We start from the raw sequence: 25,886 nt of genomic DNA, 5'->3' as shown, positions 1-25,886 counted from the left end.
TGGAGCATCTTATGGGGCCATAATCAACATTTGTGCACCATTATATGGGGCATATTTTAATATGGAGCATCTTATGGGGCCCATCATAAATTTTATGGAGCATTATATGGGGCGTATTTTGTATCGAGCATCTTATGGGGCCCATAATGAACTGTATAGAGCATGGGGCTCCTGATTCAATATGAATTTTCTAAAACACTTAACCTACTGATGTCTCAATTAATTTGACTTTTATTGGTATCTATTTTTATTTTTGACATTTACCGGTAGCTGCTGCATTTTCCACCCTAGGCTTATACTCGAGTCATTAAGTTTTCCCTGTTTTTTGTTGCAAAATTAGGGGTCTCGGCTTATACTCGGGTCGGCTTATACTTGAGTATCTATGGTAATTTAACCTTGGTTTGCTCTTTTATCTCCATCCATGAACACACATATCGGTGTTCTCCGCTGAACTTTCCACACTACCAGGGCTGGTTTCTAGCCCAATATAATCCCATTAATGGACCGGGCTTATATCTAATGAGGAACTGGTGGCAGTCCTACTGGGCTGACCAGGTGCTGTTTCACTGGTGCCAGTAAAAGGGGCATCTCAGCCAATAAGGGTTGTGAGTGACTGTGGAGCCGCGTCAGGGACTGCTTGGGCGACATCCTCTCACTCACCGTGCCTTCCTGGGCCCATGTGGACAGGGTGTGTCTGTGTAAAACCTTGCCAAGCTGACCTTATGTGTCCCCTGTGGGTGCGGAACCTCACGTTGGTGTAAGTGCGAAGACTGTACCGCGTGATCCCTCTGACGTAATAGTGACGTCAGGCTGGTTGGCACGGTGCGGGTTTGTCACATATACATATAATGAAGTCATCAAAATAGGTGTGATTTTGATTTTCAAAGGAAATGTTTTTTTTTATCTTGTGTATATAACTATTAAGAACATTGAGTGGTTGAAACGCACCAACACTTCCACTACCTTGAATTGTGATTTTTGAAGTTTTTTATTCAGCTATTTTTTTCAGCTATTTTTTCAGAAACTTACCGTATATACTCGAGTATAAGCCTAGATTTTCAGCCCACTTTTTTGGGCTGAAATTGCCCCTCTCGGCTTATACGAGTCATACCTAAGGGTCGGCAGGGGAGGGGGAGCGGGGGCTGTCTAATAATACTCACCTGCTCCTGGCGCGGTCCCTGCAGGTCCCTGCTTCCCGGCGCTGCAGTTTCTTCCTGTAGTGAGCGGTCACATGGTACCACTCATTACAGTAATGAGTATGCATCACTGTATTGAGCGGTAACGGTGACCGCTCACTACAGGAAGAAAATGCGGCGCCGGGGAACAGACGTGAAGTGACCTCGCCGGTAGCAGGTGAGTATGACAGAGGAAGTGTGCGACGTTCACCTGGTCCTCGTTCCACCGTCTGCGCCGCTGTGTCTTCCGCAGTGACGCACAGGTCAGAGGGCGCGGTGACGCGATCAGTGCGCGCCGCCCTCTTCCTGAACGTCGGTGCAGAGGATGGGAAGACACAGCGCAGGTCAGCGGTGGAACGGGGAGCAGGTGACTATAGCAAGTGCCGGGGGCCGGAGAGGTGAGTATGTAATTTTTTAATTTTTTTAATCGCAGCAACAGCAAATGGGGCAAGTATCTGTATGGAGCATCTTATGTGGCCATGTGCAGCATGATATGGGGGCAAATATCTGTATGGGGCATCTTATGTGGCCATGTGCAGCATGATATGGGGGCAAATATCTGTATGGGGCATCTTATGTGGCCATGTGCAGCGTTATATGGGGGCAAATATCTGTATAGGGCATCTTATGGGGGCAAATATCTGTATGGGGCATCTGTATGTGGCCATGTGCAGCAATATATGGGGCAAATATCTGTATGGAGCATCTTATGTGGCCATGTGCAGCATGATATGGGGACAAATATCTGTATGGGGCATCTGTATGGGGCCATGTGCAACATGATATGGGGGCAAATATCTGTATGGAGCATCTTATGGGGCCATAATCCACGTTTGTGGAGCATTTTACGGGGCAAATGTCTGTATGGAGCCTCTTATGGGGTCATAATCAGCATTTGTGCAGCATTATATGGGGCATATTTTAATATGGAGCATCTTATGGAGCCCATCATAAACTGTATGGAGCATTATATGTGGCTCCTGATTCAATATGGATTTTCAAAAATACTTAAACTACTGATGTCTCAATTAATTTTACTTTTATTGGTATCTACCGTATATACTCGGGTATAAGCCGACCCGAGTATAAGCCGACCCCCCTAATTTTGCCACAAAAAACTGGGAAAACTTATTGACTCGAGTATAAGCCTAGGGTGGAAAATGCAGCAGCTACCGGTGAATTTCAAAAATAAAAATAGATGCTCCATACCGTTCATAATGGACCCATAGATGCTCCATATATATCTGTGCCACATATAATGCTCTGCACCGTTCATTATGGCCCCATAGATGCTCTACATGAAGCTGTGCCATATATAAAGCTCTGCACCGTTCATTATGGTCCCATAGATGCTCCACAGAAAGCTGTGCCATATATAATGCTCTGCACCGTTCATTATGGCCCCATAGATGCTCCATATAAAGCTGTGCCACATATAATGCTCTGCACAGTTCATTATGGTCCCATAGATGCTCCACATAAAGCTGTGCCATATACAATGCTCTGCACCGATCATTATGGCCCCATAGATGCTCCATAGAAAGCTGTGCCATATACAATGCTCTGCACCGTTCATTATGGCCCCATAGATGTGCCATAGAAAGCTGTGCCCCATATACAATGCTCTGCACCGTTCATTGTTGCCCCATAGATGTGCCATAGAAAGCTGTGCCCCATATACAATGCTCTGCACCGTTCATTATTGCCCCATAGATGTGCCATAGAAAGCTGTGCCCCATCTATAATGCTGCTGCTGCAATAAAAAAAAAAAATGACATACTCACCTCTTTTGCTTGCAGCTCCTCAGCGTCCCGTCTCGGCGTCTCTCTGCACTGACTGTTCAGGCAGAGGGCGGCGCGCAGATTAGTGCGTCATCGCGCCCTCTGACCTGAACAGTCAGAGCAAGAGGACGGGAAGACAGAGCCGCGCCTGGCGTGTGGAACGGGGACAGGTAACTATGTAATACTCACCTGCTCCCGGCGTCCCTGGCTCCTTCCCCCGGACAGCTGGTCTCCGGGTGCCGCAGCCTCTTCCTCTGTCAGCGGTCACCGTTACCGCTGATTAGAGGAATGAATATGCGGCTCCACCCCTATGGGAGTGGAGTCCATATTCATGACTTTAAGGAGCGGTCCCACGTGACCGCTGAACAGGGGATGAGCTGCGGCACCGAAGACCGTGGGACGGGCAGGGGGAGCGCCAGGAGCGCCGGGACTAGATGAGTATGCGACAGTCCTCTCTCCCCCTCACCCGCCGACCCCACCGCCGATCATGACTCGAGTATAAGCCGAGAGGGGCACTTTCAGCCCAAAAATTTGGGCTGAAAATCTCGGCTTATACTCGAGTATATACGGTATTTTTATTTTTGAAATTTACCAGTAGCTGCTGCATTTTCCACCCTAGGCTTAGACTCGAGTCATTAAGTTTTCCCAGTTTTTTGTGGCAAAATTAGGGGGGTCGGCTTATACTCGGGTCGGCTTATACTCGAGTATATACGGTATGACTTTTTTTACCTTCACAGTCTTTTTTGAGCATATTACACAGATGCTTGATCAGATTGGGATGTAAGAAATTTGGAGGCCAAATTAATACCTTGAATGCTTACTATAGCTAACTTTAAACAGCAGGTGACCAATCAGTTCTTTAAGCTGATGTACTGGAAGCAAAAAAAGGGTTCTGAGTGAAGTTGACATGGGTTCAAATTATGATAGCAAGTCGACTAGGTCAGAGCTTCTCCAAAATGTTAGTTTGGCTGGATTTTCCATAATTCTATAGTTTGTACCTAACAACGTGGTCCAAGAAAGGACAGCCATTGATCCGGCAACATGGAATCCCAAGGCTTAATGAAGCATGTTTTTAACAAAAGCCTAGCTCTTCTAGTTTGACATCTTTGTAGACCCAATCAGCCTCTTGATGGAAAAGCTATTCAATAATTGTTTTAAAAAAGCATGACAAAGAGTTCAGGGATCCTATATCTCAATCTGATTAAACACATGCTGGAAATGCAAGTCCTAGGCTTTACCTCTCAAATATCAGGACTTTAAAGATCTACTGTCTTGGTGTCATATACAAAGGGACATCTTCAGAGGTCTTGTAGAGTCCATGGCTGTATGAGTCAGAGCTGTTTCTCGACCCAAAGGGTACCTACACTACACAATAATAGGCTGGTGTTTTTAATATTTTGGAAGATTGGTGTAAGTGTATATTCGGTATATTTTTATTTGTAACATTGAGATTGAGTTGTTATTAGTGATTAGTGAGTGTACTCGTTGCTCGGGTTTTCCTGAGCACACTCGGGTGGTCTGCGAGTATTTGTTAGTGCTCGGAGATTTAGTTTTCATCGCAGCAGCTGAATGATTTACAGCTACTAGCCAGCTTGATTACATGTGGATTCCCTAGCAACCAGGCAACCCACACATGTACTCAGCCTGGCTAGTAGCTGTAAATCATTCAGCTGCTGCGATGAAAACGAAATCTCCGAACACTAAAAAATACTTGGAGGTCACCCGAGTGTGCTCAGGAAAACCCGAGCAACGAGTATACTCACTCATCACTAGTTGTTATCTATACTGATATTTTAAAGTCAATGTACTTAGATGATGTATTATTTGGCATTACCTCAATTTCAGAAAATGTGAACAAGCATTTGTTGAGTACATTTTGCTATCCACATTAGTGAGTCAATGCAAATTTAATTCAGGGGCAAGATAAATGTTTCACGGCCTCTAAGGTGCAGACAATGGGGAATAAAGTCCAATTTGAACTAAAATGAACTGTCTTCAGATATTACCGTACTTGTGTAAGGTGCAGTTTATGGAAGCTAATGTTTCATCATTCAAGTCTTGGGAGTGGTTTTTCGTGATCAATACGTGTGTTGCTGCAATGCCGATCTGCTTGTGCATTTTAAAAAAAATATGACAAATTTGACATAAAATGCCGTGTGCTGAGTTGTTTGTATAAGTTGAATCTACACACGTGACGTTTCCTTTTTTCCTTCTTAAAGAACTCGGGGCTTCTTATGATCATTATAGAAATATCGGACCTTATATTGTAGAATTTAAATGCAGGAAAAGTACCCTGAAAATGAAATCTGGATTCTGATTGATCTCTCGTCTTTTTCCAAAACAAATATTACTGATAATACACATAATAAGGCTGCGGCTTTGATGTCCTTCGATATCCTCCCTCCCCTGATCTCTTTTGTCACCATTATCTGCTGTACAGTTGTGGGTTTCCTAAACACAGATTGTTGGGATCCATAAACCTTTGAGGCCCCATCATCACTCCATGAATGTTAAGATAATACTTGAATTCATAAAAATTTAGTTTTATGAATTCCCTCTCTCTTACTCTTCTGTAAGTGTATGCAGCATTAAACACCTTGGGGTTATGATTGCCAAGTAGGTGTGTCACTACGTAGCCTGACACTGTTCAATCAATGCTTACCTTGTCACGCTGTGGAGGGACCCAACTTAGTTGTCAATTTATTCATTTACAGGAACAGAGTAACCGCTTAAAAGAGTATTCCCACCTCCAAGATCTTCTCCCAATATGTAGTAGGTGTAATAATAATAATAATATTAGCAACTACCTCCAATTAGAAAAGTAGAATAGTTTTTAGGGCCTGTGCACACATTGCAGATTTGTCACAAAACCTGAAGGGTTTCCTGTTGCCAGCAAAGTGAATGAGAATCCTGATGTCTCACACACACATTGCTTATTTTTTACTTTCAGTTTCGGTGCAGACTTAAATCTACAATATGTCAATTCTTTCAGCATTTTTGCTGCAGGTTTACTTATACTAATGAATGGGGAAAGGTCTGCAACAAAAACGTGCACCAAAAATGCACAAAAAATGTGTTTTGCATATACGCTACGTTTTTCCTTCTAAGAGATGCAGAAATGTCTGTGTTAGATACTTAACGTGTGCACATACCCTTAAGATTCGCTATGTCACTTACCCCATGTGCAGGGCATTACAGTAGCTTAGGTATCCATGGTTATGACCACTAACAACTAACTCACTATATTAGTGGTCGTAACCATGGATACCTCATTCGGATATTAGTGTATCATTGTTCACGCAGCGGCCATGGGTCTTTCCCATTTAATAGCATGTATGGCTCTGTCAAGATCAGGCAGGAAACCAGTGTGTGCATTGTGGTCTGTTCTCGGACTGCGACATATTGATTTGTGAATTCGACCTTAAAGAGGACCTGATCAGAGTGGTCAAATTTTGCTCTTATTTCATTCCCACTACTCCCTTGAGTTTTTTTGGTGTTTTTTTTATAATTCTGCAGATATAGACTTTTTAAATTAGTGCTTCATTTTAGGGTCTTTAATAAGGTGGTGGTGCTCATGCAGAACAGTCGCCCAGAGGATCCTGTGAGCCACGGCCCCTTGGAAAGACCATAAAAAGTAGACTTAAATATCACTGAAACCGTATGGTGTATTAGAAAGAAAAAAAAGGGAAATACTAAGAGGGGCGGTGGGCATAAAATAAGAAACTGGTAACTCTTGACCTGATGACAGGTCCTCTCTTTGCGCGGGAATGCGAAGACATGTCAGGTATTGGTAATGTGTTTTTTTTCAATAGTCGTGATGGGGACCCAGAAGGTTTCCTTACTGCTGGCACGTGACTTTGATAACCACACAAGATTCATTTTTTTTCCCATTGAAACATGCTGAAGTCACTTATTTATATCTATTGATATACTATTTTGATATGAAATATTTCCGATGTCTTCTGTAATATCAGATGGAGCTCTGTATACAGTAAGCTTGTTGAATATTTTCTATTGTTTGGTAACTTACTAACTTTCCTCTCTCTCTCTCTTTTTTCCCCACAGACCTTTATAGTACTAAACAAAGGAAAAACAATCTTCAGATTTAGTGCCACGCCTGCCTTGTATATTTTAAGTCCTTTTAACCTATTAAGGAAGATAGCTATTAAAATTTTGATACATTCATATCCTTTTTTTCAGATAAATGATGTTCTTAGTGTAAAAATGTTTTATGAGCTGCCGAAAATACCCAAATAAGCATGGCAGCAAATAGGAAAATGTACCTTTAATTTATAGATTTATTCTTCCTTACCTTTACTCTTGGAGCAACCAAGATGTGTGTCGCGAAATGATTAACTATTCAGATCAATATGAATACTCTGTTACGATATGATTATGCTGTGTATATATATATATATATATATATATATAAAAGATAGCGTGTCATAATGTTATATTGATTTTGTTCGGAGCCCTTGACCAAATGGAGGAACATGTAAGAGTGAACACACCATATCTCATCTCAACAAGCATTATGGTTTAAGGTGTAACTAAACTTCTATGTATCATGTTACTAGATGGTGGCCCGATTTTAACGCATCGGGTATTCTAGAATATGTATGTAGTTTATTTATGAAGTTTTAAGAATAATGCAATGAATACACAGGATTTTCCGGGTAAAATATATACATTATTATTAAATTTTATTGCTCATAGAACTTAATACAACTGAACGAATCAGCGAAGCATGGTTCAAATCCCGTGCCAGTTCGCGGCCGGACTGCGCCTGTCGCTGATTGTTCGCGGCCTGCCGGGAGCGACCAATCAGTGAAGCGTGGTTCAAATCCCGCGCCAATTCGTGGCTGGACTGCGCCTGTCGTTGATTGGTCGCGGCCGGCCGGGTGCTACCAATCAGCGAAGCGGTGTTTAAATCCTGCTCCAATATTGCTGATTTTAAACTGCTTTTAATCTGCTTACAAAAAGCAGGTTTTTGCTGAGTTTTTATTGCTGTGTTTTTTCTGTCTCTTTGCTGATTTAACTTACTTAGATTTTTGCCCCCAAAATGCAGCAAATACTGATGCTTGCTTTTTTCCGTTGCGTACTTGTACTTATCTATTGTTTCCTATGGGTGAAAAAACTCTGAAAGAAGTAACATGCTATTCCTACACAAAACATGGAGTTCAAGCCCACCAATATGTAATAAGATCAAAAAAGTTTATTTTATCAATACAAAGCATAAGTAGATATAACAAAGAAATCATAAAAGTCAAAATCAAAAAGGTTCAGGTGTTTAGGACAGCAGATCATCAGTAATATACATGGGTGTGATAATAGTGGGCCCCTCTATCAACATGTAATCATGATTATCATTATATGAATGCATAAAGGGCTTTGTGCCGTCATAGCAGCAATGGGAGGACAACCAATGTAGTACAATCCATGTATAATGAGTGCGCACACAACATTCATAAATGTCTCCTCTATTGTTAATAACAGTGTAAAAATATAACAGGACAATAATGATCCTTAACTAAAGGGAAGGAGCACATCTATACAAGGTACTACAATCCACTAGTGATAGGGATGATCATATGTATAAGACCCACTTACCCATACTACCGCCTGTATGATGAGCTGTACCTGCAGCCCCTTCCTTCCTATAGGCTCGAGGCAGCTCATGCTAAACGCACATTGGGGCTGCAGGTACAGCTCATTATACATGTGGTCGTATGCAAAAATGCAACTTGTGAACAAAGCCATAATATTTAGTTGGATCACAGGTTATGATCCTAGGTAGACTAAAATTAGAGTAGAAAAAAAAAGTTTAAAAGTGAACCTCAAAACTTTCCCAGACCCCCTCAAACCGCCACCATATATTTATATATGTAAGGGGTGTAATAACATGATTAGTGGGAGGATTAGTCTATGGAAAACAGCTCCCCCACCCACTAATTTGCATATCGCCACCAGAGTTATAAAATTATTATTTTTTTTAAATATGCAGTAACTAGTAAGACAATAAAATAAGCTTGTCAGTTAGAGTGTAAAGATAGTAATAAACATATGGTGATGGTTTGGGGGTCTGGGGAAGCTGTCAGGTTCCCTTTAATTCTTAAAATATTTATGCAAGTTTCGCATCGCCATAATCGTACTGCCAATGAGAATTATGTTTCAGGGTCATTTTTATCCTATATAGTAGTGAATTCTGTAACAAAAAATCCCCCCAAAAAACAAGGAAAAATTCTAGGGATTTTTTTTAATCATTTCATCCCCCTTTGAATTTTGTCCCTGTTTTTCAGTACATTATATGGTAAAAAAAAAATGGTGTAATTTAAAACTACAACTCAAAGAAGCAATAATACTGTAGATTGAAGAATGTAAAAAAGTGTCTAAGGGGTTAAAATGGCTTGTCCATAAGTAAAACAAACAAACAGTGGCTTCCTTTCTGCAACAGCACCACATCTGCTCATGGGTTGTGTCTGTTCTCTGCTCCATTTAAGATTTTTGGAAGATAGCAGTCATGCTTATTAAAGAAGCACTCCTCCCATGAAAATATTTATCCTCCTAATATATTGCAATCATCATATTATATAACACTGTGTACTTACAATTGCTCATGTTATTTTTCTACCCAGCTAATTCTTCTCTTTTCTCTGTATAGAAACAGGAAGTTTCTTATCCCTGGATTTATCAGTCTCCTCTTCACCTCCTGACCCAGCTGCTCCCTCCTCTGCCCTGCCAGAGACTTTTGCCCTGACTTATGACTCATACAGGACAAATTGACCTCCTGTTTCTATACAGAGCTTAGAAGGATCCAGCTGGTCAGTTTGTAATTACGTGATGTCATAGATCTAATGGGAAAGAGATAAATTAGCTGGGTAGAAAGTCAGAATGAGCAATTGTAAGAACACAGTCCTGTATAATATGATGACTGCAATATATTAAGAGGATAAAAACTTGGACAGGAGAAGGAGTGTTTCTTTAGCTTTCTAAAAATGCCCCTCAACCAGACAAATAGATAAGGTCTATACCAGTTGTCATTATCTATCACCAAAATGCTCCTTCTATTGATTTGCATTGACTTTAGATAATTCTACTTTCCTAACTTACAGATTGGGTCAGGGTTAGGTTACTGCCAAGATGACCCAGTGATTGTCACGTAACGCGTGCATATAGCATTGTAGTGTTGAATTGTGTAATCTTGTTTTTATCTTTTCCCCCAATTTCTGCTTTTTCCTTGACAACATTGCACAGTATTTAGCATGATCATTATGTGCACTATTTTGACCAACTGCGTATTCATGACTTTTAGTAATCCCCCAGACTGGTCTAAGCAAGTGGAGTAAGTATGTCTGTCATTATCAGTGCATTACGTAGCCTGCATGTACACGTGGTGCTCATTAGACATGTTTTATGGTGCTTCCGCTGTTATATAATCTGATTTTCTGTCTGTGCTTGTCTACTTGGGACAATTAATTTTACAGGCAAGAAGACATCTTAGGAGTATAAATCACAATTTTGTGGAAATACTTGTTGTTAGTGAAGACAATAGAGCAGATTTATCTAAACTGTCCAAGAGAAAAACATTTTTTTTACCCATAGCAACCAATCACGGTGCAGCTTTAATTTCTTAAAGTGCTGTGGTGATTGTGGTGAGGGGAATTAAAAGTTTGTTCTGATTGCTTGCTATGGGCAACGACGACAGTTTTAGTGGAAAAATTTGCTCCAGAAAGTTATATAATATACTGACAGACAGTCTTAAAAGGCCAGGAGGACTGACAAACTGATGACCTATCCATTGATTATGTCATAGAATCATAGAATATTAGAGTCGGAAGGGACCTCCTGGGTCATCTGGTCCAGCCCCCATTCAAAGCTGGATTCGCTAAATCATACCAGACAGATGTCTGTCCAGCCTCTGTTTGAAGACTTCCATTGCAGGAGAACTCACCACCATGTCATCAATTTCTGACCAGTTTGAGCCTGATGCCCCACACCTCCACCAGTCAGCTGTTATCGGCTTTGGTGGGGGCCATAATTAACGTATGAAGCCTGAACAGAACTGCTCTGTACACTGTTTAGTGGTCGTTCCTGTATACTGCAAATCCACTCAGATTCACTTGAATAAACAAAGGAATTCAGCAGCGCTTTATGCACTAAGATGTATGCAAGCATTGACTAAGATGTATGCAAGCAGCTGATTTTTGGGGTGTCTGGTGTAAGACCCCCACTGTTTTGATATTTATGATCTACCCTATAGATAAGTATGTTAGTCCTTGCCTAATAGGTTCACATCCATGGCAGACCTGGTGACAAGGGTTCCTGGCTGCCATGGCATCCCATCACAACTTGCATGGGGCGAAGATGGGCGTACACAAGATTCCCGAACACTGTAAACCATTTATGTACCTCAATAACTACACTTAAGGGATTCAACAACTTGTAGGATCTAAGGTTCCTCCACTCACATCCCTTACTTTTGAGTAGTCTTCAAGGCATAATCTCCACAGGGACTTGAAGTTGTGCACAAAGGGCAAAATTGTGGTTTTCAATTGCTTTATATGGAGGGGGGATGACAGTAAGCCTTGAGACTATTTCAGGAAGTCTGACCATGTTGAAAACATTCCGATAGAAGCAACCTTGATTACAACTTCCACCTGTAGAGAGCAGTTAACATTACATTGCAATTCTAATTTTGCTTTTACTTCCGCTAATTATGAGGTTGCTAAATATTAATTAAATTAATACTAAGCCAAAGCATTGACCGGCTGATGTTTGTTCTTCACAGGTACACTTTCACTGGAATTTATACATTTGAATCACTTGTGAAAATCATTGCAAGAGGTTTTTGTATAGACGGCTTTACATTTTTGCGAGATCCATGGAACTGGTTAGATTTCAGCGTCATCATGATGGCGTAAGTTTCATTATTTCAGTCTACTTCTTACTTATGGTTGTAGAATTCAATGCTGCAGTCAACTCCAGGAGCTGGTCAGATATAGTCTACAAATTGTAGAAGTCAATCGTCAGGGCACAAAGTGTCCCTGCTGGTGAGTTTCCAGCTTCTGGTGACATCACATCAACAGAGCAGCTCTCCTTTTTCCAGTTTGCTCTTTTGATGGGGCAACACTGCAGACGCCATGCTGATTGACAGTCAGCTCCCCGCAGTTAGGCAGCAGGGAGCCGGTTGTCAATAAACATGACATCGGAAGTGACGCCACAGCGATAGAGCAGAGTGGAAAAGAAGGAACTGCTATGTCAACGTGATTTCACCAGAAGCAGGAGAATCTCTCGCAGGAGCGGTCTGTGATCACTCTGAGCCAGCAGAGGTCATTGCCAGGCAGAACAGGAAGTAATTAGCATCTACCTGACGGTAATTTCTTAACTCCTTACAACAAACAGAAATCATTAGACATTTGCAAAGTTGTTAATTGGCAAAGGCTAAACGTGGACATGCCCTATGGGATTTGCATGTAGTGAAACACACACATTTTTGCACTTAATAAAGGATTAGAATTAATTCACACAGGATTTTGTTGCAGGCGTTTTTACAACTGTTTCATTCATGTCATTGGGATGTGTAGAAATCCAGTATGTCTCCAAAACAACCACTTTCACATTAATGAAGCGGATTTCAAATTTCTTCAACAAAGCCGAAAGTGAATTTATCCCTGTTGTTGTAGCAATCAATTTATGTCATTCTGCTACAGATCTATGCTGTATATTTGCAGGAGAAGCCCCTAAATAATAATATTATCTTTACTAACCCCAATCCAGTGTCCATGCCTTCTATCAGTGATGGTTGATCTCAGAAATAAAAGACGTAATCGGAAAAGTAAACCTGTTTTTTTTCTACAGGAGATCAATTTTTATCATCATTACCACAAAAAGCAATAGTTTATGAAGCTAAAAATAGGATAAATTAAACCTTGGTTTCTTTTTCCAGGAATCTTTGCTGAGATATTTCTTTTTCTTAGGTTGTGTGCACACAACGTCTTTTAAACTGAGGCGAAGACGCTGTTTTTTTTAAGTGGAAGATGGTTCAGGGAACTCTGGCATTTGTTTTCCTAAAACATCATTTGTGATACTTTTTCAGTCGTTTCTTGAGCGCTTTTCCAATGGTTTCGGTCACCAGCGTTTCTTTTAAGAGTTTTCCCATAGTTTTTATGACTTTTTTTTACTGTAGTTTTCCGGTGTTTTTTTCACTCCTTGAAGAAATGAAAAATGATGAAAACACTAGCATTTTTTTTTAAATCTAAAACGATGGCAAAAGACATTTTGGCATTATTTTGGAGTCTTTGGATCTTATTGCCTTGTATTTTAACCCTTTCATGACCTCGTGGTTTTCCGTTTTTGTGCTTTCTTCCTTTCCTACCCTTATTACAAGAGCCATAACTTTTTTATTTTTACATCCTCATAGCCACAAGAGGGCTAGTTGTACTATTGAATAATACCATTCGTTTTATCACGTGATGCACTGAAAATTGGGAAAAAAAATCCAAATGTGTTGAAATTGCAAAAAAAGTTCAATTACATAATTGTTTTTTGGATTTTTTATTTACCATGTTCACTATATGGTAAAACTGACCTGGCAATATAATTCTCCAGGTCAGTACGAGTATACAGATACCAAACATGTATAGATTTGTCTTATTTAAGTAGTGAAAAAAAATTACAAAATTGGGAAATTTAAAAAAATACGAATTTTGCTTATGTTACAATTTTCAGAGACCTGTAATATTTCCATTTTTTGGTATATGGGGCTGTGTGAGCTCCTATTTTTTGCTCCCTGAGCCATTGTTTTTATTGATACCATTATGGGGTAGATACTACATTTTTATCGCCTCTTATTGTGTTTTATTGCAATATTGCGGATGACAAAGAAGTGCATTTCTAGCATTTTTTTTTTTTTTTCTCGTTGCACCTTTTACCAGTCGGATTAATTTATTTTATAGTTTGATAGAACAGACATTTCTGAATGCAACAATAATAATTATGTGTAGTTTTTGTAATTATTTTATTTTTAATGGGGCAAAAGGGGAGGATTTGGAATTTTGTGGGTTTTTTTCCTTTTGTCATATTTTTAAAAACTTTTTTTACTGACTTGGGAGACTTATAACTGTGATCTTCCGATCGCCTGTGCTATACATATAATTGCTAATGCATTACAGAAATTGTGGCCACTGGCTGAGGTCCACAGGTGGATGGTAATGAAAGACACCGGTGTCTTCAACAAACCCCCGGCGGTCATGACATCCCATCAGCGCCCGCGATCACTTGATAGGGGTCTGATGGGTGGAATAAATGACGTGCTTCCGGCCAGCGTGTATTAAATCCTGCTGTTATTGATTGACAGTGGGATTTAACTGGTTAACAGCTCAGGCAGAGCACCGTTCCACCCGCGTCTGTTAAAGGCACATAACGGCTGATTAAACCAGTCATCGTGTTGGGGCAAAGATGTGGACTCGGAGTGCAACCTTTGATTTAAATGTATGTCAAAGGTCGTGAAGGGGTAAAGTACCAAGTATTAAACAGCTACTTTTAACCACTTGATATTTTTAGAAACCTGACGCTGTTAAACACGTTCAAAAGACTAAATATTTCCAGTGAAAATCGTTTTAGATTAAAAAAAAATGCTTCTTTTTGTTCTTTTGAGCACTTTCTGATAGGTGTTTCCTGCGGTTTCTGTGGCAGAATACACCTGAAAAAAACGTTGTGTGTGCATAGCTTTAGAGAAATATACGTAATATTACTGCGTATCTTAAATGTGCAGACAGGATTTTGTAAGATAATAAGAATTATAATGTTTTTGCTTCCTAAATATCTAAGATGACTTCATTGTGCAACCATTTTAATACCTTTTTTTGGAGATAGTCCTAATACAGATCCATAGTGTTTCTTGGCTGTAATGTCATGACTTCTTTTGTGCTTACACAAATAGACTACTGTATTTGTAACATTAATCTCCATTCATAGTAAACAAACTTGTTGTTAATGATGGAGTCATAAAATGTCGAACGGCCAAGCTGCATCCGGAAGTGCAATGTCTATGTGCCAAAAAACTAAAGGGATATAAACAGTATAGTATCCAAATGATATGAAACAAAATGATCAGAAACATTGCAGGTCAGTTCCGAAATCATATATCTGAGGGGTTCCCAGCAAAAAGGATCACATATACATTTATTATATACTTAGTGTGAATACCAGCATCTCAAACATAAATCTAACACAAATTACTTAAAGATAACCTGTCACCCCCCCAGGGCTTATTAAAGTAAAAGAGCCTCCTTCAGCAGCACTAAGGCTGCATTCTGTGAAGGTGGCTCTTATGTTTATTATCCATAGTTTAAAATGTCATGGCCAGAGGAACAGGTTGCTGGGATGTGCGAGCTGGTGTAAGACGACGGCCGTTTCGCGCCACTCAGCGCTTCAACGCTGAAACGCTGAGTGGCGCGAAACGGACGTCGCCTTACACCAGCTCGCACATCCCAGCAACCTGTTCCTCTGGCCATGACATTTTAAACTATGGATAATAAACATAAGAGCCACCTTCACAGAATGCAGCCTTAGTGCTGCTGAATGTGGCTCTTTTACTTTAATAGACCCTGGGGGTTGACAGGTTTCCTTTAAAGGAGTTGTCCACTACGGGGCACCCCCAGCTTAAAGGGAATTTGTCAGTAGGGTTATCTCTCTTAAATCATTTATATGGGCACACAGGTCATAGGAAGTTGAATTAAATTATATCTGTGATTTCATATCTTATTCCTGAGAAATCCATATTTTTGTTAATATGCAAATGAGTTGCTAAGATCTATGGGCATAGATCTCTTTGTGAATCTGCCTCCAGAGCTTATTGTACATGAAAGTGTCAGACATCAGTGTGAGACATGTAGATCAGGAGAGCAGACTGTCAGCCATGGCATTCTCACACTGGTAACGGCCCTTTTTATATAAAAATAAAGTGCTGGAGGCAGATTCTCTGGGAGATCTGTGTCCCACCCATAGATCTTAATAATTCATTTACATATTAGAACAAATGTGGATTTATCTGGAATAAGATATCGGATAGCAGCTATCAAGGTGTTATTTTATTCAACTTTTTATAACCTACATACCCATATAGACGGCTTAAGTGGGTTGGTGCTACTGACAGATTTCCTGTAATCACTTCAGGGGCCCATAGAAAATAAAACCAATCTGTACTCGCCTTCTGCAGTGGCACCCTTCTAGGTACTCTTATTCCTGGTGGTCTCTGTGTCATTGTTGTGTCATGTGACCATGGAAGCCAATCAGCAACCACCGACCTCCTGCTGCTAGGTTCACACATACATATTGTGCTCTCTCTATTTTTTGTGGACTTTTGTGCATATCTGAAAAGATCACTGCTAAGACAGTGATCAGAGAGTGTGCAGCATGAATCCCTCAGCCTCATAATAATAAACAATCATCCACTATCATGAGGCCATTGGGGTTTCCTTTGGAATCCTGTTATTCGGGGATTATGATGGAAACTCTGACGTCCGCTCTGATGGAATGCTGATGAACTGCAGCGCTGATAGGCTGCCTCAATCACATGAAGTCATGTAGCACAACAGTGTCACGTGAACCGCTACGAATAGCAGCTCGGACTTCACTGGAACGGTGCTGCAAGAGGTGAGTATAGATTATTTTTAGATTTTATTGGGCCCTGTACTGATTGATCTGGGGTTTACGAGTAGTGGACAACCCCTTTATGCTTTGTTGACACTGAACATGGCTGTGCAGTGTCCAATGGCAGCATTACACTAGTCACATCTGTATTACCCTATGTACAATCCATCAAATATTCAGAGGCTTATACGGCATTTTCAATGTGGCTTCTTTGAGACAGTTTTTTACTTCTTTTGAGGAAAGATATCCTAATAGTACTCCGAAGTGCACCTTTGGGACCACGTTTTTATTTGGAATAAAAGGGACATTTTTCCTTTAAAAAAATATCTAAAAATAAAAAATTGGAAAAGAGGTGTCTTAAACGTACACACCACCTATATTCATTTAAAAGCTACCCATCTACACACAATTACTAAAAAAAACCTAAGCCTTATGACACAGCGTGAATTTGTGCCTTTTAATACTAAGGAATATTCATGTTTAGAATTGCACCACTCTCCACCCCCGGCTTCCTTCTTTGCTGGTGTGGAGATTTATAGTTTGGGCCAGCGGTATGGTTGCTTTGCCGGCCCTAACTGAGCGGTCTTCCATGGCTGTTAGAGGCAGCTTTGATTCTACAGGATGACTGAAGCACAGGAGGACTGAGTTTAGACAATTCCTTTTACTCTAGGTAAGTGCAGCAGATTTGGTGATCTGTATCAGAAAATCCAAGCTTTATTTCCTATAAGTGGATATCAAGTAATTAATCAGGGCACCTTTCTGAACCTATTTACAGTAAGCTAAAATAAAATAAATGTTGTATAAGTCTGGACATTCCTGTTACTGAAAATAAGTTCACTTGTGTGGCATAAAGACAGCAGAAGTTACGGCTACGTTTCAGTTAGTGAACCAATCACGTAATCTTACATATTCATAAAAACACAATATTTTAATGTAATTTTAATTCAACACTAAAGTGCTATTTTCTGTAACAAAAAACCCTATTCTACAAAAAACAAAAAACAAAACCCATCCCTGCATATCTTCTAATTAATCAAAAGTGTATGATTCCCAAATATATACAGTTGTGTCAAAAAGTGTTAGCCCCTACTGATTTCCTATTCTTTTGCATGTTTCTCACACTTAAAGGGAACCTGTCACCCCCAAAATCGAAGGTGAGCTAAGCCCACCGGCATCAGGGGCTTATCTACAGCATTCTGTAATGCTGTTGATAAGCCCCCGATATAACCTGAAAGATGAGAAAAAGAGGTTAGATTATACTCACCCAGGGGCGGTCCCACTGCGGTCCGGGTCCGATGGGCGTCTTGGTCCGGTCGGCGTCTCGGTCCGGTCCGGGGCCTCCCATCTTCTTACAATGACGTCCTCTTCTTGTCTTCATGCTGCGGCTCCAGCGAAGGCGTACTTTGACTGCCCTGTTATTGCAGAGCAAAGTACTACAGTGCGCAGGCGCCGGGAAGGTCAGCGAGGCCCAGCGCCTGCGCACTGCAGTACTTCACTCTGCTCTCAACAGGGCAGACAAAGTTTGCCTGCGCCGGAGCCACAGCATGAAGACAAGAAGAGGATGTCATCCTATGAAGATGGGAGGCCCCGGACCGCGACGCCCATCGGACCGGACCGCCCCCACAGGTGAGTATAATCTAACCTCTTTTTCTCATCTTTCAAGATACATCGGGGGCTTATCTACAACATTACAGAATGCTGTAGATAAGCCCCTGATGCCGGTGGGTTTAACTCACCTTCGATTTTGGGGGTGACAGGTTCCCTTTAAATATTTCAGATCACCAAAAGAATTTAAATATTAGCCAAAGATAACATAAGTAAACACAAAATGGAATTTTTAAATGAAGGTATTTATTATTAAGGAAAAAATAAGTCCAAATCTACAGGGCCCTGTGTGAAAAAAGTGATTGCCCCCCTCTTTAAAACACAAATTAACTATGGTTTATCACATGCTTGGGAAGCTGAGTTCAAATTCCCTAGCCACACGCAGTCCTGATTACTGCCAAACCTGTTCTCTGTCAAGAGATCACTTAAATAGGACCTGCCTGACAAAATGAAGTAGACCAAAAGATCCTCAAAAGCTAGACATCATGCCTTAATCTAAAGAAATTCTAGAACAAATGAGAAACAGAGTAATTGAGATCTATCAGTCTGGAAAAGATTATGAAGCCATTTCTCAAGCTTTGGAACTCTAGCAAACCACAGAGAGAGCCATTATCCACAATTGGCGTAAACATGGAACAGTGGTGAACCTTCCCAGGAGTGCCCGGCCGGCTGGCCCACCGAAATTACCCCAAGAGTGTAGCGATGATTCATTCAAGAAGTACCAAAAGACCCCATAACACTATTGAAAGAACTGCAAGTCTCATTTGCCTCAGGTAAAGTCAGTGCTTATGACTCCACCATAAGAAAGAGACTGGACAAAATGGCCTGCATGTCAGAGTACCAAGACGAAAACCATTGCTGAGCAATAAGTACATATAGACTTATTTCAGTTTTGCCAGAAAACATCTTGATGATCCCCAATACTTTTGGTAGAATACTCTATCGACTGACAAGACAAAAGTTGAACTTTTTGGAAGGTGGAAGGATCACATATGCATTTATTATATACTTAATGTGAATGGACATTTTCACTTAGGGGTGTACTCACTTTTGTTGCCAGAAGTTTAGACATTAATGGCTGTATGTTGAGTTATTTAGAGAGCACACCAAATTTACACTGTTAAACAAAATGTACACTGACTACTTTACATTGTATCAGTGTTATATCTTCAGTATTGTCCTATGAAAAGATATTCTAAAATATTAACAAAAATGTGAGGGGTGTACTTTTGTGATATACTGTATATATATTCCACAACATTTAAATTTCATCGCCAAGAAGGAAAAGTCATAAAATTATGGAAATCACAAGATCAATTGACATGTTAATAATATACAAATGATGAAAAAATGGAAACAAAGTTTTCAAAAGATCTCAATTTACTTAGTATGAGCGCCACACACAGAAATGTTTTAACCTATCCAAAATAAATCATAGCTTTTTATTGTTAAATTAAAGATATGAATAGCTAGTGCAAATCATATGTTAAAGTGCATATTATAATAACATTCTGATGAAGTCCATAAGGGCGAAACATATTGGGGAGTCTCTTTCTCTATTTTATGAACGCCTTGTTCCTCTGGTCATTAGACATTACAAAATAGGACACAATTCCTGATGTTCTGGTTAAGTAATTAACAGGAAGTCAGAACTGTGGCTGCATCTCACTTCTTGTCAATTAGTTAATTTGTCCGAAGGCAGGGAGAGAGAAGCCGGCACTGATTGGGCACAGGGCTCACGTGACGTAAATACCTCACATGAGCCCCGGGAGGGTGAGTGCCGACATCACTAGGACGGAGCTGGCACGAGAGGTGAATATATGTGTTTTTATTTTGTTGGGAGAAAACACTCAGATTGAGAAGGAGTTGTCCTAGTGGTGGAAAAACCTTTTAACATATGCTTTGCACTAGTTACTTATATCTTTAATTTAACAATTAAAAGTTATGTTTTATTTTAGTTTGGTTCAGTTGTGATGTTTTGGCTTTTGGCTATTACATTTAAAATATTTGTTAATCCCAGCCAATAACATTGATCAAATTTTGCGTGACCATGCGCAGAAATACATTCACTTACATGCCTTGGCTGCTATCAGTCAGGTTATTAATGGCTGTTTGAGGACTGTCCTGCCACACTGAATGCACTCAGGCCTATAAAACATTAAGATCCGCTGCTGGCAGCTCCGTTTGCAATTTCCGATGAACGGTATCTGAAATGTGCTCAATGGGAAGTCAAGTCTGGAGATGCTGTAAGCCATGGTACCATATTTAAGCCATGCCGGCTGCTCACAGTATCACGAGCAACATGCAGCTTGCCATTGTCAATTTGGACAATTTGGACAAACGGCCATACCAATGATTCCATCACAAAATCGATGTAACGCTGAGCTGTTGGTATACCTGGAATAAAGACTAGAGGGGGGTCGCTATTGTACGTTATGCCATCTCACCCCATCATCCATGGAGTAGGGCTGGTGTGATGTTTCCTTGTGGTGGTCTCTTTATGGCGTTTCCCACATGGTCTCCCGACCAATTTCTGGCTGTCATTGCTTCCAAAACGAAAGTGAGACTCATCACTGAAGAGGATAGACCTCCTTTAGGACCTCCATTGCTATCTTGCTCTGAACCATGAAAGCCATTAAGAGCAGTCGTGTGAGGACATTGGAATATCTGTAGCTGGAGGGAATTGTGAATTGTTCCAAATATCAGTCAATTTAGCAACAAAATCTTCAGGCCTCTGCTAAAAAAAAAAAAAAAAAAGTCGAATTTCACCTATCGACATGGCAATGACCGTAAGCATACCTCCAAATCAACAAAACAATGGCTCTGTGAAAAGATGATCAGAGTTTTTAACTGGAACAGTCAGACCCCAGACCTCAATCCAATTGGTAATCTGTGGGTTGAGCTGAAGAGGGCTGTTCGTAGGAGATTGCTCACTCTTCCCTATAGTAGCGCTCCAAACCTGTCGGATTGGTGGGGCAAGGTTCGCAATTCTAGATGTGACATGCTGATAGACTCCTTCCCTAAACGACTAAATTGTGTCATTAATTCAAAGGAGACTACGACAAAGTATTAGTTTAGGGGTGTGCATATTTGTACAACCGCGTCATTCTAGTTCTTTATTTTGCTTTTTTCACCCCAAAAGTTTTGAGTATACTTGTCAATTGAATTGTACAGATTATAGATGACATTAAAGGTGGAAAAAGTTCTGAAATTATTCTTCTTGGTGTAATTGTTTTTGCATGACAAATACCTGCCATTTTAACAAGGGGTGTACAGCAGAGGTGTCAAACTGCATTCCTCGAGGGCCGCCAACAGGTCATGTTTTCAGGATTTCCTTAGCATTCCATAAGGTGCTGGAATCATTCTGTGCAGGTGATTAAATTATCACCTGTGCAATACTAGGAAATCCTGAAAACATGACCTGTTGGCGGCCCTCGAGGAATGCAGTTTGACACCTCTGGTGTACAGTACATTGGAAAAGTATTCACATACCACGTGAACTTTTCCACATTTTTTCACGTTGCATCTTTTTCAAATGTATTTTACAGTAGGGGTTTCAGTGTGGCAGCCGCATGCCTTCAGAACTCTATTAACCTGCAGATTAACCCTGCAGATTAACCCCATATGTGCTGGTTTATAGTGTTTTTTTTTTAACATGACAGGTTCTCTTTTAATGTTTTTTATTTTTGTGTGATATATCAATACAGAGTAGCAAATATTTGTGAAGCCTAAAGGAAATTATACAGTGGGGAAAAAAGTATTTACTCAGGCACCAATTGTGCAAGTTCAAGCACTTAAAAAGATGAGAGACGCCTGTAATTGACATCATAGGTAGACCAAAACTATGAGAGTCAAAATAAGAAAACAAATCCAGAAAATCACCTTGTCTGATTTGGCAAGATTTATTTTGCAAAATATGGTGGAAAATAAGTATTTGGTCACCTAAAAACATGCAAGATTTCTGGCTCTCACAGACCTGTAACTTCATCTTTAAGTTGTCCTCCACTCATTACCTGTCCTCCACTCATTACCTGTAGTAATGGCACCTGTTTGAACTTGCTATCAGTATAAAAGACACCTGTCCACAACCTCAAACAGTCACACTCCAAACTCCACTATGGTTAATACCAAAGAGCTGTCGAAGGACACCAGAAACAAAACTGTATCCCTGCACCAGGCTGGGAAGACTGAATCTGCAATAGGCAAGCAGCTTGGTGTGATGAAATCAACTGTGGGAGCAATAATAAGAAAATGGAACACATACAAGACCACTGATAATCTCCCTCGATATAGGGCTCCACGCAAGATCTCACCCCGTGGGGTCAAAATGATCACAAAAACGGTGAACAAAAATCCCAGAACCACACGGGGGGGGACTTAGTGAATGACCTGCATAGAGGTGGGACCACCATAACAAAGGCTACCATCAGTAACACACTACGTCGCCAGGGACTCAGATCCTGCAGTGACAGATGTGTCCCCCTGCTTAAGCCAGTACATGTCCGGGCCCGTCTGAAGTTTGCTAGAGAGCATTTGGATTATCCGGAAGAGTATTGGGAGAATGTCATATGGTCTGATGAAACCAAAGTAGAACTGTTTGGTAGAAACAAAACTCGCCGTGTTTGGAGGAGACAGAACGCTGAGTTGCATCTAAAGAACACCATACCTACTGTAAAGCATGGGGGTGACAACATCATGCTTTGGGGCTGTTTCTCTGCAAAGGGATCATGACGACTGATCTGTTTACATGAAAGAATGAATGGGGCCATGTATTGTGAGATTTTGAGTGCAAACCTCCTTCCATCAATATGAAGGTCCTGGAGTGGCTTATCCAGTCTCCAGATATCAACCCCATAGAAAACCTTTGGAGGGAGTTGAAAGTCTGTGTTGCCCAGCGACAGGCCCAAGACATCACTGCTCTAGAGGCGATCTGCATGGAGGAATGGGCCAACATACCACCAACAGTGTGTGCCAACCTTGTGAAGACTTACAGAAAATATTTGACCTCTGTCATTGTCAACAAAGGATGTATAAAAAACTTTTGTTAATGACCAAATACTTTCCACCATAATTTGCAAAAAAAATCTTGACAAATCAGACAGGGTGATTTTCCGGATTTGTTTTCTCAATTTTGACTCTCATAGTTGTGGTGTACCTATGATGTCAATTGCAGGCCTCTCTGATCTTTTTAAGTGGGAGAACTTGCACAATTGGTGGCTGACTAATTGCTTTTTTCCCCACTGTACATGGTTTTCTAAATGTTTAAAAAATATAAATCTGAAAATTGTGATGTGCTCTTGTATTCAGCCCCCTGTAGTCGGATACCCCTAAATAAAACACCAAGTGACAAATTGCCACCAGAAGTCACATAATAATTAGTTAATTGAGTGCACCAGTGTGTAATTTATTCTCAGTATACTGTAACTACAGTTGTTCTAAGAAGGCCTCACAGGTTTGTTTGAGAGCATTAGGGATCAAATAGCATCATGAAATCCAAAGAACACACCAAACATGTCCGGGATAAAGTTGTGGAGAAGAATAAAGCAGGATTAGGTTGTAAAAAAATAGCTCAGGCTCTTAATATCTCACGGAGCACTGTTCAATCCATCATCAAAAATGGAAGGAGTATGGCACAACTGCAAACCTACCAAGCCATAGCAGTTCACCTAAACTGACATCCAAAGCAATTAGGTCAGTAATGAGAGAAGCAGCCAAGAGGCGCATGGTCACTCTGGAGGAGCTACAGAGATAAACCTGTTAGAGGCTACAGAAGACTTGAGACTGGGGTATAGGTGTTATGACTGCTAAAGCACATTTACACTGGTAGCGTACAAACCAGGAGGACAAATACCTGAACCTGACAGATCTCACTGAGCTACAGCTAGTTTGCAAAGAAGTATGGGCACACATTTCAGCATCTAGATGTGCAAAGCTGTTAGAGACATACCCCAAAAGATTTGTAGTAGTAATTGCAGTTAATGGTGGTCTTCCAAAGTACTCAGGGTGCCTGAATATTATTTTCTTTAGGGTTGTTGTCCTGCTGGTAGGTGAACCTACAATTATGCCTCTGGATTCAAACCTTTGATCCTGTGTTCTGTGGTCAGGGTCTTTTTACACTGAGCCACAGCAGTAACATCTTTTCTTTGGGTGTTTTAGTTCCGTTATCTTTGTTTCTGACGATTTTGAATAACAGGTGTTTTACATCTCAATTTTCAGATTTATATTTTTAAAATACTTTAAAAACCATGTATCATTTCCTTTACACTTCAGAAATACATGCTACATTGTTTTGGTATACCACATACAATCCAAATCAAAAAAACATTTAAAGAGAACCTTTTATGTATAAAGAAACACTATTAATCAGTAAATATGAGGTTAATCTACAAGTTAATTACGTTCTGAAGCCGGGCAGCCGCTGCACTGAGAACCCACTGCCTGGAGAAAATGAACCTTATTCCTCCCGGCAGCCTTTGGCTTTCAGTCATAGGGGTTCAGCCAGCATAGCTTCAGTCATTCCTCAGTGCATAGTTGGTTGTCTGTAACCATGTCTCCGCACTGACAGACAGCCGACTCAGCATTAGTGCCGGGGTATGTTTTCAGCCTCCGCTCACTATGCACTGAACAGTGAATGAAGCCACACCCCTATGTCTGAAAAATGAGGCTGCCTTGTAGAATAAAGTATATTACCTCCCAGCCAGGGGTGTAACTACAAAAGGTGCAGAGGTTGCAATCGCGCCCGGGCCCTGAAGCCTAGGGGGCCCTAAAAGTCCCTTTGGCCTAAGTCTATTGCTATTAAAGATTTAAAATATTTGGGGGCCCTGTTGGAGCTTTCGCATCGAGACCCATGAGTTTCAAGTTACACCACTGCTCCCAGCAGTGGGGCTTTCAGTGCGGGCGTTGGGCAGCTTAAGAATGATAACCCCATATCTTCAAGTTAATAGCATTTGCAAGTGTAAAAATGTGGAAAAATTCACGGTGTATGAATACATATATACACTGTATATGTCTATGGAAAAAGGTTCAAAGTCTTACCAGGAAATCCCACCTCTAAAAACTGTCTCATTGTATGCACATTGACAATACAACAGGGGGCCAGCATAGATATCCCTTTAATATCCCAGGAAAGAAAGCTGATGTCATACATCCCAGGAAGGAAAACTTTTACATATACATTTTGCCCATACTCTCAATGCGTTCCTCATAGATGACCACTGGCATTTTGGGCATTGTGGTCCTTTTACGAGCCCTTGGGAAGAGAGTAGTTAATGTTGGGCTTCTATGGAACAATCCGCACTTTTACAAGTAACTCTAATTTGATTCTGCAGGTATATAACAGAGTTTGTAAACCTAGGCAATGTTTCAGCTCTGCGCACTTTCAGAGTTCTGAGAGCTTTGAAAACTATATCTGTAATACCAGGTAAGGCGGCCTGCAGTTGATGTTAGGTGTTGGATAGGCCCTGTGACGTACTTCCTGTTGTAGCTGTTTTGTGTTTTGTCATTGTGTTTGTGTGTGACCTCCCTTATTGCAGATATGTGACAGAGTTTGTGGACCTTGGGAATGTCTCAGCGCTGAGAACATTCAGAGTTCTCCGAGCTTTGAAAACTATCTCTGTCATTCCAGGTGAGAAAAGATTTAAACTCTAAGGCTGATCTCCTGCAGATGTTATGT

General features: G+C 40.7%; 1 protein-coding gene across 5 annotated transcripts in view; it reads left to right on the top strand.

Annotated features, from left to right (window-relative positions):
- Positions 1–25,886, top strand: part of SCN8A (sodium voltage-gated channel alpha subunit 8) — a 346,005-nt gene that overhangs the window by 148,771 nt on the left and 171,348 nt on the right. For 4 of the 5 annotated variants that reach the window (XM_077297855.1, XM_077297858.1, XM_077297857.1 and 1 more), the window contains exons 3-6: positions 7,022–7,141; positions 10,210–10,298; positions 11,745–11,873; positions 25,543–25,634. In XM_077297855.1, coding sequence (XP_077153970.1) covers positions 7,022–7,141; positions 10,210–10,298; positions 11,745–11,873; positions 25,543–25,634 — 430 coding nt within the window. Of the gene's footprint in view, positions 1–7,021; positions 7,142–10,209; positions 10,299–11,744; positions 11,874–25,542; positions 25,635–25,746; positions 25,839–25,886 lie in introns of all 5 variants that reach the window. The other variant, XM_077297856.1, reaches the window with a different exon arrangement.

The sequence above is a fragment of the Ranitomeya variabilis genome, chromosome 3, assembly GCF_051348905.1.
Source record: "Ranitomeya variabilis isolate aRanVar5 chromosome 3, aRanVar5.hap1, whole genome shotgun sequence".
Taxonomy (NCBI): Eukaryota; Metazoa; Chordata; class Amphibia; order Anura; family Dendrobatidae; genus Ranitomeya; species Ranitomeya variabilis.
This window is presented reverse-complemented; position numbering and strand designations above follow the sequence as displayed.